Source organism: Hippoglossus stenolepis, chromosome 8 (genome assembly GCF_022539355.2).
Source record: "Hippoglossus stenolepis isolate QCI-W04-F060 chromosome 8, HSTE1.2, whole genome shotgun sequence".
In the NCBI taxonomy this organism is placed as follows: Eukaryota; Metazoa; Chordata; class Actinopteri; order Pleuronectiformes; family Pleuronectidae; genus Hippoglossus; species Hippoglossus stenolepis.
In genome coordinates, this window is record NC_061490.1 from 9,004,494 (window position 1) to 9,017,480 (window position 12,987).

General features: G+C 42.1%; 1 protein-coding gene across 1 annotated transcript in view; it reads left to right on the forward strand.

Moving 5' to 3' along the window:
* The first annotated feature begins 2,868 nt into the window (after window positions 1-2,868).
* LOC118113668 (exostosin-1b) overlaps window positions 2,869-12,987 on the forward strand; it is a 37,410-nt gene continuing 27,291 nt past the window's right edge. Inside the window, exon 1 of the mRNA XM_035163595.2 lies at window positions 2,869-4,753. Coding sequence (XP_035019486.2) covers window positions 3,816-4,753 — 938 coding nt within the window. The 5' untranslated portion in view covers window positions 2,869-3,815. The remainder of the gene's footprint in view (window positions 4,754-12,987) is intronic.

Sequence of the window (12,987 nt, forward strand, 5' to 3'; positions counted from 1 at the left end):
GTTATTTGTATATATAGTGTAAACAGACATTAGGATATTGCACGGAAATGACTGAAATGACACAAATTGAATAAATAGATACATAAGATGTAAACAGGCATGAGAAATAATGCACATAATGGATGCAATTGCACATACTGATGAATAGATAAATATGACAGACATGGTGTAATGTACTGTGAACTGAGTGTATTGCACATATTGCTCAAGGCATTTCTCTGGCGTATACTACACATTTAATATTTTTATACCTGCAATGACAAATCTGAATTGAATTCAAGTTCTTATCAAACAGATTAGTGACCCCAAAATGTACTCAGGAGGAAATAATAAATCACCATTTGGTTGTTTAGTGGCTTGGCCGGCCGACTTGCTGGCTGGCTGGGAAAACTCTGCTGACCTGGGTACATCCAAATTAGAAACTGGCACGGTTGTGTGTATTACACAGTGGGAGTGCGGCTCTGGCTCAGTCACCCTGCTGCTCTAAATCTGGCCAGTGCTCAGCTCAGCAAACACAATGCAACAGCAGGGAGACGGCATCTCCACGTTCTCATTAAGCTGCAGTTAATAACTAGACAAAAGCAGCGCCCCACATGATGTTTTTTTAAGAATATAGGTCTTTTTCCCTGGAATCCAATTGTCTGCATTTTTGTTGATTTGTCCCGACTTTGTCATTATATTGGTTTTGAAGCGAGGCATCCAAATACACTGGAAGTACAAAAATGCAATTCCAAATTTGAAATGGGGGGCTGTAACACTTCGGATTGACCACTTTAAAGAGCCTGAATTAAAATGCAGTGACATATAGACAAAGCACATCTCCTCAGCCAATAGTGGCAAAAGCTGAGGAACATAAACCTATGCATATCAGTCACCAGCGACACCCTCCCTCGTAAATCAGTTAAAGGGATGAAAGAGAGAAGGGATGGAAAGAATGCCAGAGAGCAGCAGAGGGGATGATAGAGAGAGAAATGGAAAAGGCAAGAGTGTGGGGCGACAGAGACAGAAAGAAGAGAGACAAAGGGGGAAGGGAGGAGGTACAGAGAATGAGGAGGTGGCCATCCTACCCCTCCCTGTCTTTGATCAGTGGTCCATGGGGAACTGTGCAGATAGCTGGTCCACAGCTCCTGAGGAACGCAGCTTCACATTCCTCCTTGCTCTTTCCCCGCTTCTGCAAAATCACTTCTTGTCTTTCAGAGCAGAGCAGCTGTGAAAACACATCATGGCTTTTCCAAATGCCAGAAAAGACCTGTCTAATGCACTGCAGTGCCATTGTCCTGCTGCTCCACATTCACTGATGCAAGCTCTTTTTTTTACTCTTACCTTATGTATTCTATTGTATTCTATTTCTGTTTAGATTGAAAATTATGAATTTCTCTCCCAAAAAAGAGAGGTCAGAGGTCATCTTCGACAACAGAGCAGGACTAAGATCCAGTGTTTGCTTTGGGCCGTTTTTTACAGACATTGTTAATCACATCGCAGAGTCACTTTGTCAAGACCGAGACCTGAACAGAAACCAGTCCACCAGCCGTGTGCCAAGATAACTATCCAATAATCGGCAGCGCTGGAACTGCTAATAGAAGCCTGTCTTTAAATTTAACTGACAAAACAATAAACCACTATTACTGGAATATTGATTAATGGGCAAGACAAAATCATTTATAATCCTCCGTTATTATTCACAATAATATTTTTTTCAGCCTAACTCAATAATGTGAGATTTGGAGTGACAGGGCTATTTGGATGTCGGTTCTTGCCAAAGACCTTGGCCTTGAGGGACTATACCTACTCAACATATGAAGAAACACAATAACAGTCCTTGAAGTTGCAGTCTGTTAAAGTGTCTAAGGGTTTTTTAACTCCACCAAAACTGGTTATGTTTTCATCTACATTTTTTTGTTGCTTAGCAGGGTTACGTAAAAACTACTTTACGGATTATCACAAAACTTAGTGGATGTGATATGGGCCAGGGATCCAGATCAGGGGATGGATCCAGGAATTCTTTTTTACTTTCTTTAACATTGTGAGATAGGTATTTTCCCCAGGGAAATCAGATCTGGTATCTCATGAGATGAAATTTGGTGTAGATGGAAATTTGAGTTCATAAGGGGACTATATTTGTGTAATTATTATTTTTTTAACCTCACAAGCAACATCAAAATAATATGTTGTAGTTCCAGAGGGATGTCACATTACACCGATGAGTTTCAGTTGACTAATAATATTTGTTTCAGAGTTCAGTTATATTTTACAGAGGTTCTTCTTACAAGACAGAAAATATTCCTGTGGATCCCCTCATGTGTGAACTGTGAAACAATTTGACATAGCCTATTTTTTACGCTCAGTGAAAGAATAATAGAAAGGAGTTGTATTAGAAATATATTATATATGTATGAAAAATATTTTCACCATGTCCTGATATTTTAATGAATTAATCCGGAAACTTTTCACGGACCCCCTGGCAGTGTCGACAGGCCCCCGTGGTTTGAGAACCACTGATCTATTACAATGGACCTTGAAGTCAAAATGCATGAGAAGGCCTCAAAGATAAAAGATAAATTATACTATATTATATACTGCTAATGAAGATCAAATGATCAAAAGCTATTTAGGATAAATTGGGTTTTTAATTTGACTGCATTGAAATTGTTTCTGATCTTTCCCCGCTCAACTCTAATGGATTGGCACATACATCTCAGCTCACGCTCTGTGGAATCAAACTGTGGTTAACAACACAAATATCTAAATCAGTGCAGACACTCGTTCCCCTGCCTGGATTTGAATAGGTGCACGGGAAGCCCCGCCCGCCTCGGACGTAACGGGAGCCAATGACAACGCACCGTGCACCGTGTGCGGACGTCACTCCACCATCATCAGTCGTCCCGGTGGAGCCGCCGCTCCGCCTGCTCCAGTCTCCACAGCTCCTCTCTGCCTGTGTGCCCAGTGTGAGCCGCTGCCTGAACACTTACACGCCCGGGGAGATCTACGGAGCTCGTCGGGGGAGCGGAGGACACGTCGTGGAGGACTGAGAAGACATGGTCGCAGACGGAGAGGAGAGGACGCCCGGCTGTCTCTACCTCCAACCAGCGATAAATCTACTTTGATGCGGCCGCTTAGCTAACAAGCTAACAGGGGATGTTTTCACAAAGTAGCCAGGTAGTTAGCCTGCTAGCTAGCTAGACCGCCGGCTATAGGAATTGTCTTCCCGGATTTAGCTTTTAACTTCAAATGCTACTTGTATCCAGCGATACGTTCTGTTAAACCATTCCGATAACGTTAGAGACGCTGTGCTGGGTGTTTGGGACTCCGGAGCCCTCTGTTTGCTAATTCCCAGCAGGGACAATAGTTAATAGTCCAGGCAACAAGTCTGCTGCTGAACACCCTCAAGTTTGTGCTCATTTTGTGTGGTGTTGTTAGTTTCCTGTGTGGCCCCGGTTAGCTGCTGTCATCCTCTGGGTTAAAATCATAGACTGTTTGTCTAGGGCAAAGTAAAGGTGTCTTCACAAAAGGAAAGTAGGTGGCCACTTTAGATGCTCAAATTGAAAAGGGTCGGGTGTACCGGAGAACCTGTTGTCAGTTGTCGACACAACCACTGACGAGGAGACGAGGTGGATGAACATTACAAATCGCCCACATGCGTTGGATCAGCTCCCGGACTTGTGAAAGGCATCTGAAGCAGAAGGTGGGAGACGTGAGCGCACAGCCCTTGCAGCCCGGGGGAAGATGGCGGAGCGTTCCCGCAAGAGGTGGTGAAAACAAAACTTGGGGACGACTTGGATTTATCACCGGACATCTTATCTCAGATCGTAGGACACATGCAGGCCAAAAAACGGTATTTAATTCTGTTCTCCGCCGGTGCGTGTCTTATCCTGTTGTTCTGTTTTGGAGGGATACAAGTCCCGCTGTCCAGGCGTGATGACCGCAGCCTCGCCGGTTATCACCCCGGGGCTCGGTGGCGTCGCTTCCCGGGGTACCTGCAGCATTTCAGCTCCTGGGAGCAGGACTGGAGCGATGATCGCAATGAGCACATGTCTCCCAGGCAGAAGAGAGACGCCAACTCTGGCGTTTACTCTGGGAAACGCTGCAGAATGGAGTCCTGCTTTGATTTCTCCCTGTGTCAGAGGAATGGCTTCAAAGTTTATGTGCACCCCCAGCAGAAAGGGGAAAAGATGTCGGAGAGTTATCAGAACATTTTGTCCTCTATTGAAGGGTCCAGGTTCTTTACACCTGACCCGGGACAGGCATGCCTGTTTGTCCTGAGTCTGGACACACTGGACCGGGACCAGCTTTCACCCCAGTATCTCCACAACCTGAGAGCAAAAATCCAGAGCCTTCCACTGTGGAATGGGGGCAAGAATCACATCATCTTCAACTTATACTCCGGCACCTGGCCAGACTACACGGAAGACCTTGGCTTTGACATCGGCCTTGCCATGTTGGCTAAGGCCAGCATCAGCACAGAGAACTTTCGGCCTTACTTTGACGTTTCCATTCCTCTTTTCTCCAAAGACCACCCCAGGACAGGAGGGCAAAGAGGCTACCTAAAACATAATGCCATTCCCCCGTACCGGAAGTACGTGCTTGTTTTTAAGGGGAAGAGGTACCTAACTGGAATAGGTTCAGACACTAGGAACGCTTTATATCATGTTCATAACTCCGAGGATGTGGTCCTCCTCACCACGTGTAAGCATGGGAAGGATTGGCAGAAGCACAAGGATGCACGCTGTGATAGAGACAACGCAGAATACGACAAGTGAGTACACTACCAGCTATTCAATCTCAATGGTTAATTCACTGCAAGGCTGTCATTCAGACCTTCTTGATTTGTACAGTACACAGTAGCTGTATGGGATGTTGGTTTAACTACTGATTTTGAAGGCCATAAACTCTCTTGTCTTTTCATCTTGTCCTTATTTATGTCAGCATCAAAATCAACTCTTATCCAACTCTACCATAAATAGGCATTTCCTGTTTCTTCCTAGATTCCCAGGTTGGTGTCAGTAACATAATCAATCACTCATTAGTAGATTCAATTTGGAGGGATTTGATTGTGGTAATATCTCAACAACCCACATATATTACAATGAATATTCTCAATTTTCATCAGATTGTGGCTTTTATCAGTATTGTTCCCATGCTGTGTTTCTTTCTTATCTGTTGATGGGATCTAGAGACTTAAGTCTGGGATGTTGATACATAACGAATCAATCTGGATCCCAGACCTTTGGAAGTGTGATGAGAGTAGTTCTAAATGCAACATGACCCGAGGGCTGTCAAGATCCCAATTCCCCATGTTTAAGCTGAATTAATTTTACACTGTTGTTTTACTCAACAGCAACAGACTTAAATGAACTTCAGTGATTTGTTACTTTTAAATAGTTTTCATATCATATGACCTTATTTACCAAATTAAACATCACAAGGCTCAGATAAGTTGATTTTCCTTAATGCCATCCCTTAGTTACTGTATTAATGTAATTCAATTGATATCTCCATCCATCTATAAAGCCTGCTATTCACCAGTGAATTTAGCTCTTGACATTTCCAGCTCTCTGGTTATTTGTTCATTATGAGTTATGATAATCTCTGGCAGAAATTTATGATAATGAACATGTTTGCTACAATCCAACCCAGCTGGAAAGTTCAATAATGCCCTGTGATACTGTCTCTGAAACTCATCCCTGCTGAAGGCATCGCCTCAAGAAATTGCTCTGTGACCATCACCCAGCCCTACTGTATTCTGTGCCCAAATCTGATGAGCAAACTGGCGTCTGTCTCCCTGCTTTTGCCAGTGGGATTCATTTCATGTCACCCCAGACTGTGCTGTGTTGTTACTGGTGACTGTATGGCGCTGGGTGTTTGACTGTGGCTCTTTGGAGTGGATTAACAGGGACAAAGCGCTGGTGCCAGTAAGGGGAAGCCACTCTGGCCCCTGTTTGCACAGTCATTTCCCAGACAAACCCAACTGCATCAGCCAGGAATGCCCTGGCCCCAACCCGTGTCCTGTGTGACCTCTCCGTTATTTGGGGACCTGCATTGATTGATCCCCAATGATGTTGTCTGTTGTTCAGTTAGTGTGACCGACCATCTCATATTATGTCATAGGGTCAATTACGACACCTGGCTGTAACACGTACATCCTCACTTAAGACTCATCAGACTAGTGTAATAGCTCCATTTCAGAAATTATCCTTGTCCATACTAACACATGAAAGTGCATATCACATCACTATTATCATACATGTGTATGCGCTTTAGGTAAATTGAGGCAAATTGTCCACTTTGCCGATGATTGCTTAATATTTAAAAATACCATGAACGAGAAACAGTAATGGCAAAAAGTAAGACCAGGGGTTTCTTTTGCTTGGTTTATCGATGAAGTGAAACTGTTACTGACGATGTTTGCAACTCTTTTAATTTGCCGTCCATGTTGCATTTACCACTGGTAGTCGAGGCTGATGCTCTTTTTATTTTAATTCAGTAAAACGATCACATGGTAGAAGCAGGTAAGGATAACTGATCAGGAAGTTAATGTGGTTGCCTACGTTTTTGTCTCATAAAGTGTCGGTTTCTACCTGTCCAAGCTAAAATGGAGGTGTAGAGTTTTCAAACTAAAACTGGGTCAGCAGCATTTTCAAAATTTCTGTTTTAGGGGCTTGAAATCTCTGTAGTTTTGTGCCATGCAAAACTATAGCAAAAGCAGCATATTAGTGTGGATGGAGCTTTACAGAGATGAGTTGTTTTCTTCATTTACTTTAAATCAGTAGCTTATTTTGATGTGTTTTTATGTCACGATGTCTGATGTCTGATGTTTGCTTAGTGTAAATCCTCTCATGTTTGTGTGTGCCTGTGCAGGTAAGAATCAGCTTAGATGGTTCATTCATTGGATTAAGCAAATAACATTCTCCATCCAATCTTAAGACATGAGCTATCTCGGCTCTTTCTGCCAGCTGACGAAATGCTGCTATGTGCTGCCAAGGAATGATTTCACACTGTGAGATGGGTGGCATCAGACCCATCACATGAAGGGAAAATTAATCCTCCTGTCATTAAGTAGCATTGGGCAGAAAAAAAGGGTTTAGGTACCTCACTAGCCCTTGCCAGCTTAACTTCATTGCATGGCCACAGATTGTTCAGTGGCTTTGAGTAAGTACATCCTCAGTAAGCCACACCACTATCCGTCAACAGGCTATGGCTTGAACCCCAGTCAACTGTAGAATTCCTGTTAAATTATATACAAATATACCTTCTCCTCCTGGGAGGAGGGATGGTAGAGCCACAATATTCAGTAAATGCTTGTGAAACCAATACAGTTACTAAAAGTTCTTGCACTTAAAAAGTGAGAAGCATCTATTACATTAACGTTCAAAGTAGACAATATAGACAAATTCCAATTGACAGGCTTTCTTATCTAAAGCCCCTTTTGTACATAGATCCCACGACATTGACATTAACATTGACATTGATACAACTACCAGGCTACTTCAAAATATATGGCACCGAATCATACACATTATGATGTTTCGGAGCTTTGCTAAAGGAAATTTTATTTTTGATAAATTCATTATTATATTAATCGAGTAATAAAAAATAATCGTTAGATGAATCAATAAAAAAATAATCGATATGTGCAGCCCTATGTAAAATATTAGCCCACTCCCTCTTTACAGTTTCAGTGGAGTTTCATAACTGTTCCGAGTTGTGACAGACTGAAATGAATGCTATCTATCAAATATAATGTTATACGGTAAATTCTATATAACCTGGCATGATTGCCAGTGTGTAATGTAGATGCCAATGAAACATGAATACTCATATTTTATCCTTTCAATTTCTTGTTTTTTGTTATGAAGAAGAATCAAGGGACCTCCTCGGTGGTATGGGTCACATAATATCAAGCGATGAGATGTGATCTGTGGACGGATTTTTTTAAAACAAAAAACGAAAGTTTTCTGGTTTCTCTTGCTGTGTTCATCTTTAGTAATAGATGCTTTCTGGGAACCAGTCACTGGTACATTGAACCCTGAAAATTCTATTATTATATCACGTTTATTTGAGTCTGTTTCGAGTGCAAGTTCAGTGGTGGTTGTCCTTTTTTTGGGAAATCCCAATGTTTAACATTCATCAGTCCCCAAAAGCTGAATCATTTTCAACTGTTAATCATACCCAGACTCACTCTTTATCTCTGGCGTGGCACCGAGCTGTACTTGGCGTTCCAAGCGAGTGAGACTTGAAGGGGCCAAAGATGTGGGTGGGACAGTAGTCAAGGAAGGCAGTTGCCAAGGAGATCAATATTTGTTTTTGGGTCATGATTCCACTTTCCAAATGAAAAGTGTCTGTGACTTGTACTGGGCTGTAAACAACAGACAAGCTGGAGTAAGCTGCTTGTAGCATGTTGCAGATTGGGAAAATATTAACTGAGCTGAGCTCTTAAAACTACCTCCCTGGATTATGCAGCAATTTGTCAGTTGGACATATTTACACTTAGGTTGAGACATTAGCCAAAAGTGTTGTATTTTAACAGCTGTAGTTGTGCCAGATTTATTCTTTATTCCATAGAGAATCATCTCATGTAAAGCATAGATCTAGAAAGTCTTCTGTTTGAACTGAACCATCTTTGAATTGTAGTGATTTCTCTGTGCAGGTTGACTTTTTTTGATCGTGACTGAGTTGGGCCCTTGTTACACAGCCCTGTGGGTCAGACAGTACAGTCTGTTGTCTAACTGGGTGGAAGTAATAGTTTCTGTGCCTGGCTGTGCTTCTGTGGTCCTTTGTGCAACAAATCCCTCTTATCCTCTCCCACTGACAACAAGGAAGTTGTGACAGACTGAATGCAGCCTCTCGCTATAATTACCATGTAATGGCCATGTCATGTTTGTGTAATAGTTGAGAATTTAGGCTCCAGATGTTTGCTTGGTATGTATATGGGTATTTTGATGTACAGTGTATGGACATGTGTTGCCTTGAAGTGAACATTTAATTACATCTGTCCAGAGCTTCACACTGACTTTAGTTTGTTGGTTGAAAAACAAAATAATCCACCTTTTTACTAGTTTTTCACTGCTCATATCTTCATGTAGTTCATTTTTGTTTTGACTGTGGTGATAGCAGGGGCTGACTAAAGGAATGTTTTGCCATAAGGCTTGATTAATCAGTCTTGTTTGTCTACCTGATAATGCATCTTATGTTTTTCCTGGGTAGGATTTTCAAGGAGTAAAAACCCTGAGTTACATATTCTCTGTTTGGTTTGTGTTTACCTATCACGTCCCTGCTGAGTGGAGCCAGTATGAAGAGTCAACTCTCTGCTTCCCTCTTCACCACACTCTGTCCTTTGTACATCTGTTCTCAGCCACCGTGTACGAGCCTGTAAAACAGCCAGAGGAGAGAAGAAAAGATACAGCAGGAGGCAGGTCAGATGTAATTTTAACCTCAAACTGAAAGCCTTCACACAGCTTGTTTCCAATTAAGAGGCCCTGCCAAGCAGGAGAGTATGAGAGGGGATAGATTGAGAGTCACAGAAGAGTGAGAGACTGGGGAGGGAGGTGGAGGGGGAATACAGAAACACAAAAATAACTAACAGTGAGAGTCTGAGAAACTGAAAGACGGAGAGACAAATTAAAAGCATGTGAGAAGCAGAAAAACCCATGCCAGCCATCCAGCAGTGAGAGGTGAGTGCAATATCTAGCTGGGTGCTGACGTTAGTCTGCTAGGTGTATTTATAGGCTTGCAGGGTTTTAATCCTCAATATTGGCCAAAGCCCCTGGCAGAGGGCTGCTAGCCAACTTGATGCAGGCTTTGCAGTGCTTGGGGAAAACGATAATCGTTGGGGGAGGATGGTCGATCTCTGAGTTACTGCATATTAACCATAAATGCTTCATGTCAACTATCTCAACTCATGGGATCAGTAGTTGGGTTTTTGATTTAAACAGGCATTTGGTAGACTTGTTCAGAGCCTAACACATATTTCTTCTGAATGAATATTCCTTTCCTTTTCTCTTTTGTTTTTATTGCCTCTAGCCAAGCAAATTTATGACACCAACAATGCCAAATGATAAGCATTTATCCATACAACAATGGCACAATACAATAACAACTTGTCTAGCATCACTGAAAAATATCCTCATAGTATATTTTGTTATAGTCCCTAAAGCCCTGGTGTGTAGGTGGACACATTTTTGAGGACGTAAACATCCGCTCCATTGTTATGACAGAGCCACAGATCACATACATGTAGTCTCAACAACACCCTGACACACAAGCATAAATCACCTTTAAGGGCCACATAGCAGTGTGTTTCCTCTGGACTGTTTCATTTGGTGAAACTGGTAGATCATTGGTCTTTCTGAATTAAGATGATGACATTGTGCTCAAAGTCACCTTTCTCTTTTTATGCCGTTGTTTTTGGACGATTTCCTTTTTTTTTTTTACTGTACTGCTATATAGCTATATGGTATTTAATGCTGTGACTTTGTTTATTGAAAGACCCTTCTCCCCACATGGCCCCTTTTTGCCATCCTTCATAAGTCAGCTCTGCTAGTAAACTACACATTCAGTTGGCCATGCAAGAAAGTGCTCGATAACATAGCAGGAAATGAAGGAGGCTGGTAAACCACAAGACCACTCTGAACAGATTATGTTTACTCATCATCAACAAAGGCTTAGAAATGACACTTACATGACCACACAATAGTTTTGGAATGGTCAATATATTTAAAAACAGTATATGGTGTACTGTGCTATGCCAGTTTATCTATCAGAGTGAGTGTACAGGTCATGTAGCAAGCGAGAGGCCTACAAATACCTAAACAGCAAAGGGGTTTGAGAAGGCTCCCCAACAGCTCATTTTCTCCATTCACTGAAGTTGCATTAGTCTCTCAACTTGGTCTTCATCTTTCTCCTGGCGCTCACTCTCACTCAGTTCTCCCGAGAGTTTATTAATTTTATGTTCTCTTACATGTTTATAAGCTATATATAGGAATCGAATGCAGATGAGCTGTGTCTCAAGGATATAGCGTTGCCGTCACACAAACAATCATTTTCACCCACCTTGCTAATTTCACACATAATGTGATGTTAAATTATGTTGTTAAAATTAATCCAGTGTGATCTGACGATTTTTCTCACTGGCTGTTCGGTTCCCCTTGTCTTGTTTCGGAGGCTGAAAAACGGGTTCAGTCCCACTGAGAATATGCTTGAACAATCAGCCCCTGATAACAATGAGTGGAGATGAGCTCCCCTGAATGCTGTGATTGGAAACATGTCTCTTATCTTTGTGTGCTGATGTAGATCTTTCATAAGGATGATAGACAATAGAACAGTAAATGTGTCACTGTGACGCACCAAGCTCTCATCTCGCCTCCAACACAAATCGCCCTGCAGATTTTCTACTGTATTTTGTATTTCCATTTGGTGTATAACTTGTTTGGTTGTGAATATTAAATATATTTTGTGCAGTTTTTGTTTCAAAGTATTTGATCTATGTCAACTAGAGGGTGTGCTTATATATCTTCTGGCTTATGACTTCTATGTAAAAGGGGATTTATTTACCCGGTGGCTCCTAATGGCTGGTGGTCTTGGGTTAAGGGGGTGGAGTGCTTAACTAGATGGATGATGCACCGTTTCCTATAGAGCCTGGGGATTACAGACTGCTCATATTTAGAGAGCCCGCTGTAAGTGATAGCTAGAGAAACAAATGTAGGTAAGCGGATAACAGAACCACCATGATATCCCATGGCTGGTATTGTTATTTTCACAATGGTGTCATGTGATGTAAAAAGGTTAACTGACTTCCTGGTGCAAAGATACATGCAGGCTGACCTATAGAGTTTAAGCTCATCCTGTTTACTCGCAACATTATGGGTTTGAGTCAAACTGATGACCTGTGTAGAATATCTTCTGTCGCCTTTTATTGTAGCTCTTAGTAAAGATTACACTAAGGATATTTGCCATATATAGTATACCCTTTTTTGTCTGCTTTCCCAGAAGGGTTCAATCCTCTCAACTCTCAAGTGATTGCCATCTCATTTTTCACTGCCAGGATTTATAAAAAGAGAGGTCGAGGTTATTACCATCAGTGCTCACGTCTCATCACTCATTAATTACTACAGGGAGCTTTGAATCCGCTAGCTCCACTTTACCTTGAGTTCTGCTCTTGAGAGTTAAAGAGTTAAAATCTGGAAACATGAATGGTCATCTTAGTCTTGAGCCGTCAGACAGGGGGGTTGTTACCAGACCCCGGGCAGACACCCAGGGAGCCACATAGGGCTCCACAAAGTCAACTTACAGTGTTAATTTGAGGTCTATTCTTACATGTTTGCACTATATAAAGGTTCTTACAGTTTTTTTACGGCTCTGTCAGTAATTTACATCTCCTCTGTGTCTCTATCATTCGCGCTGCTCACTGTCAACCGAATCGAGCCAAACCGAATGTGCCCCTCCGTCTCGGGCTCTCCGTGTATTGTCTAAGTTTACAAATTCTGTTGTTTTTACCCAGTCTGAGTTTACACATGTGTGTGATGACGTGTACGAAATTTGACAGAGGACGCCGCATCGTAATTTTCTATGCAGGAAAACCCCTGTTTGAGCATGTGCTTGAATGGTTGCAGTGGTTTTCTGTTCCCTCTTTCACACACACTATGATTCAAATTCAAATATGCTTCATTTGCCTGAATGGGTTTTAGTTACACACTCACTCTCATTGGAGGCTAGTTGTTTAGGACAGAGGGCAGTGCCACATGTTTACCGTGCTCCCTCCCTATCTCGTCTCTTCTCCTGACAGGGTGATGTATGTGTCGTCCTTGGCAGCCTTATGCAGGTGATGTATTCCAGTTGGAATGCTGACAGAGTGGAATAGGGAACGGGATGTCAACGTGCCATGCACTGAGTGTGGTCCATTCCAGGAAGAGCTTTTCTGTCATCGTGCAATGGCTCATATCATTTCGTTGCTGCTAGACAGATATAGGGGTGCCACTTAAGAAACATTCATCA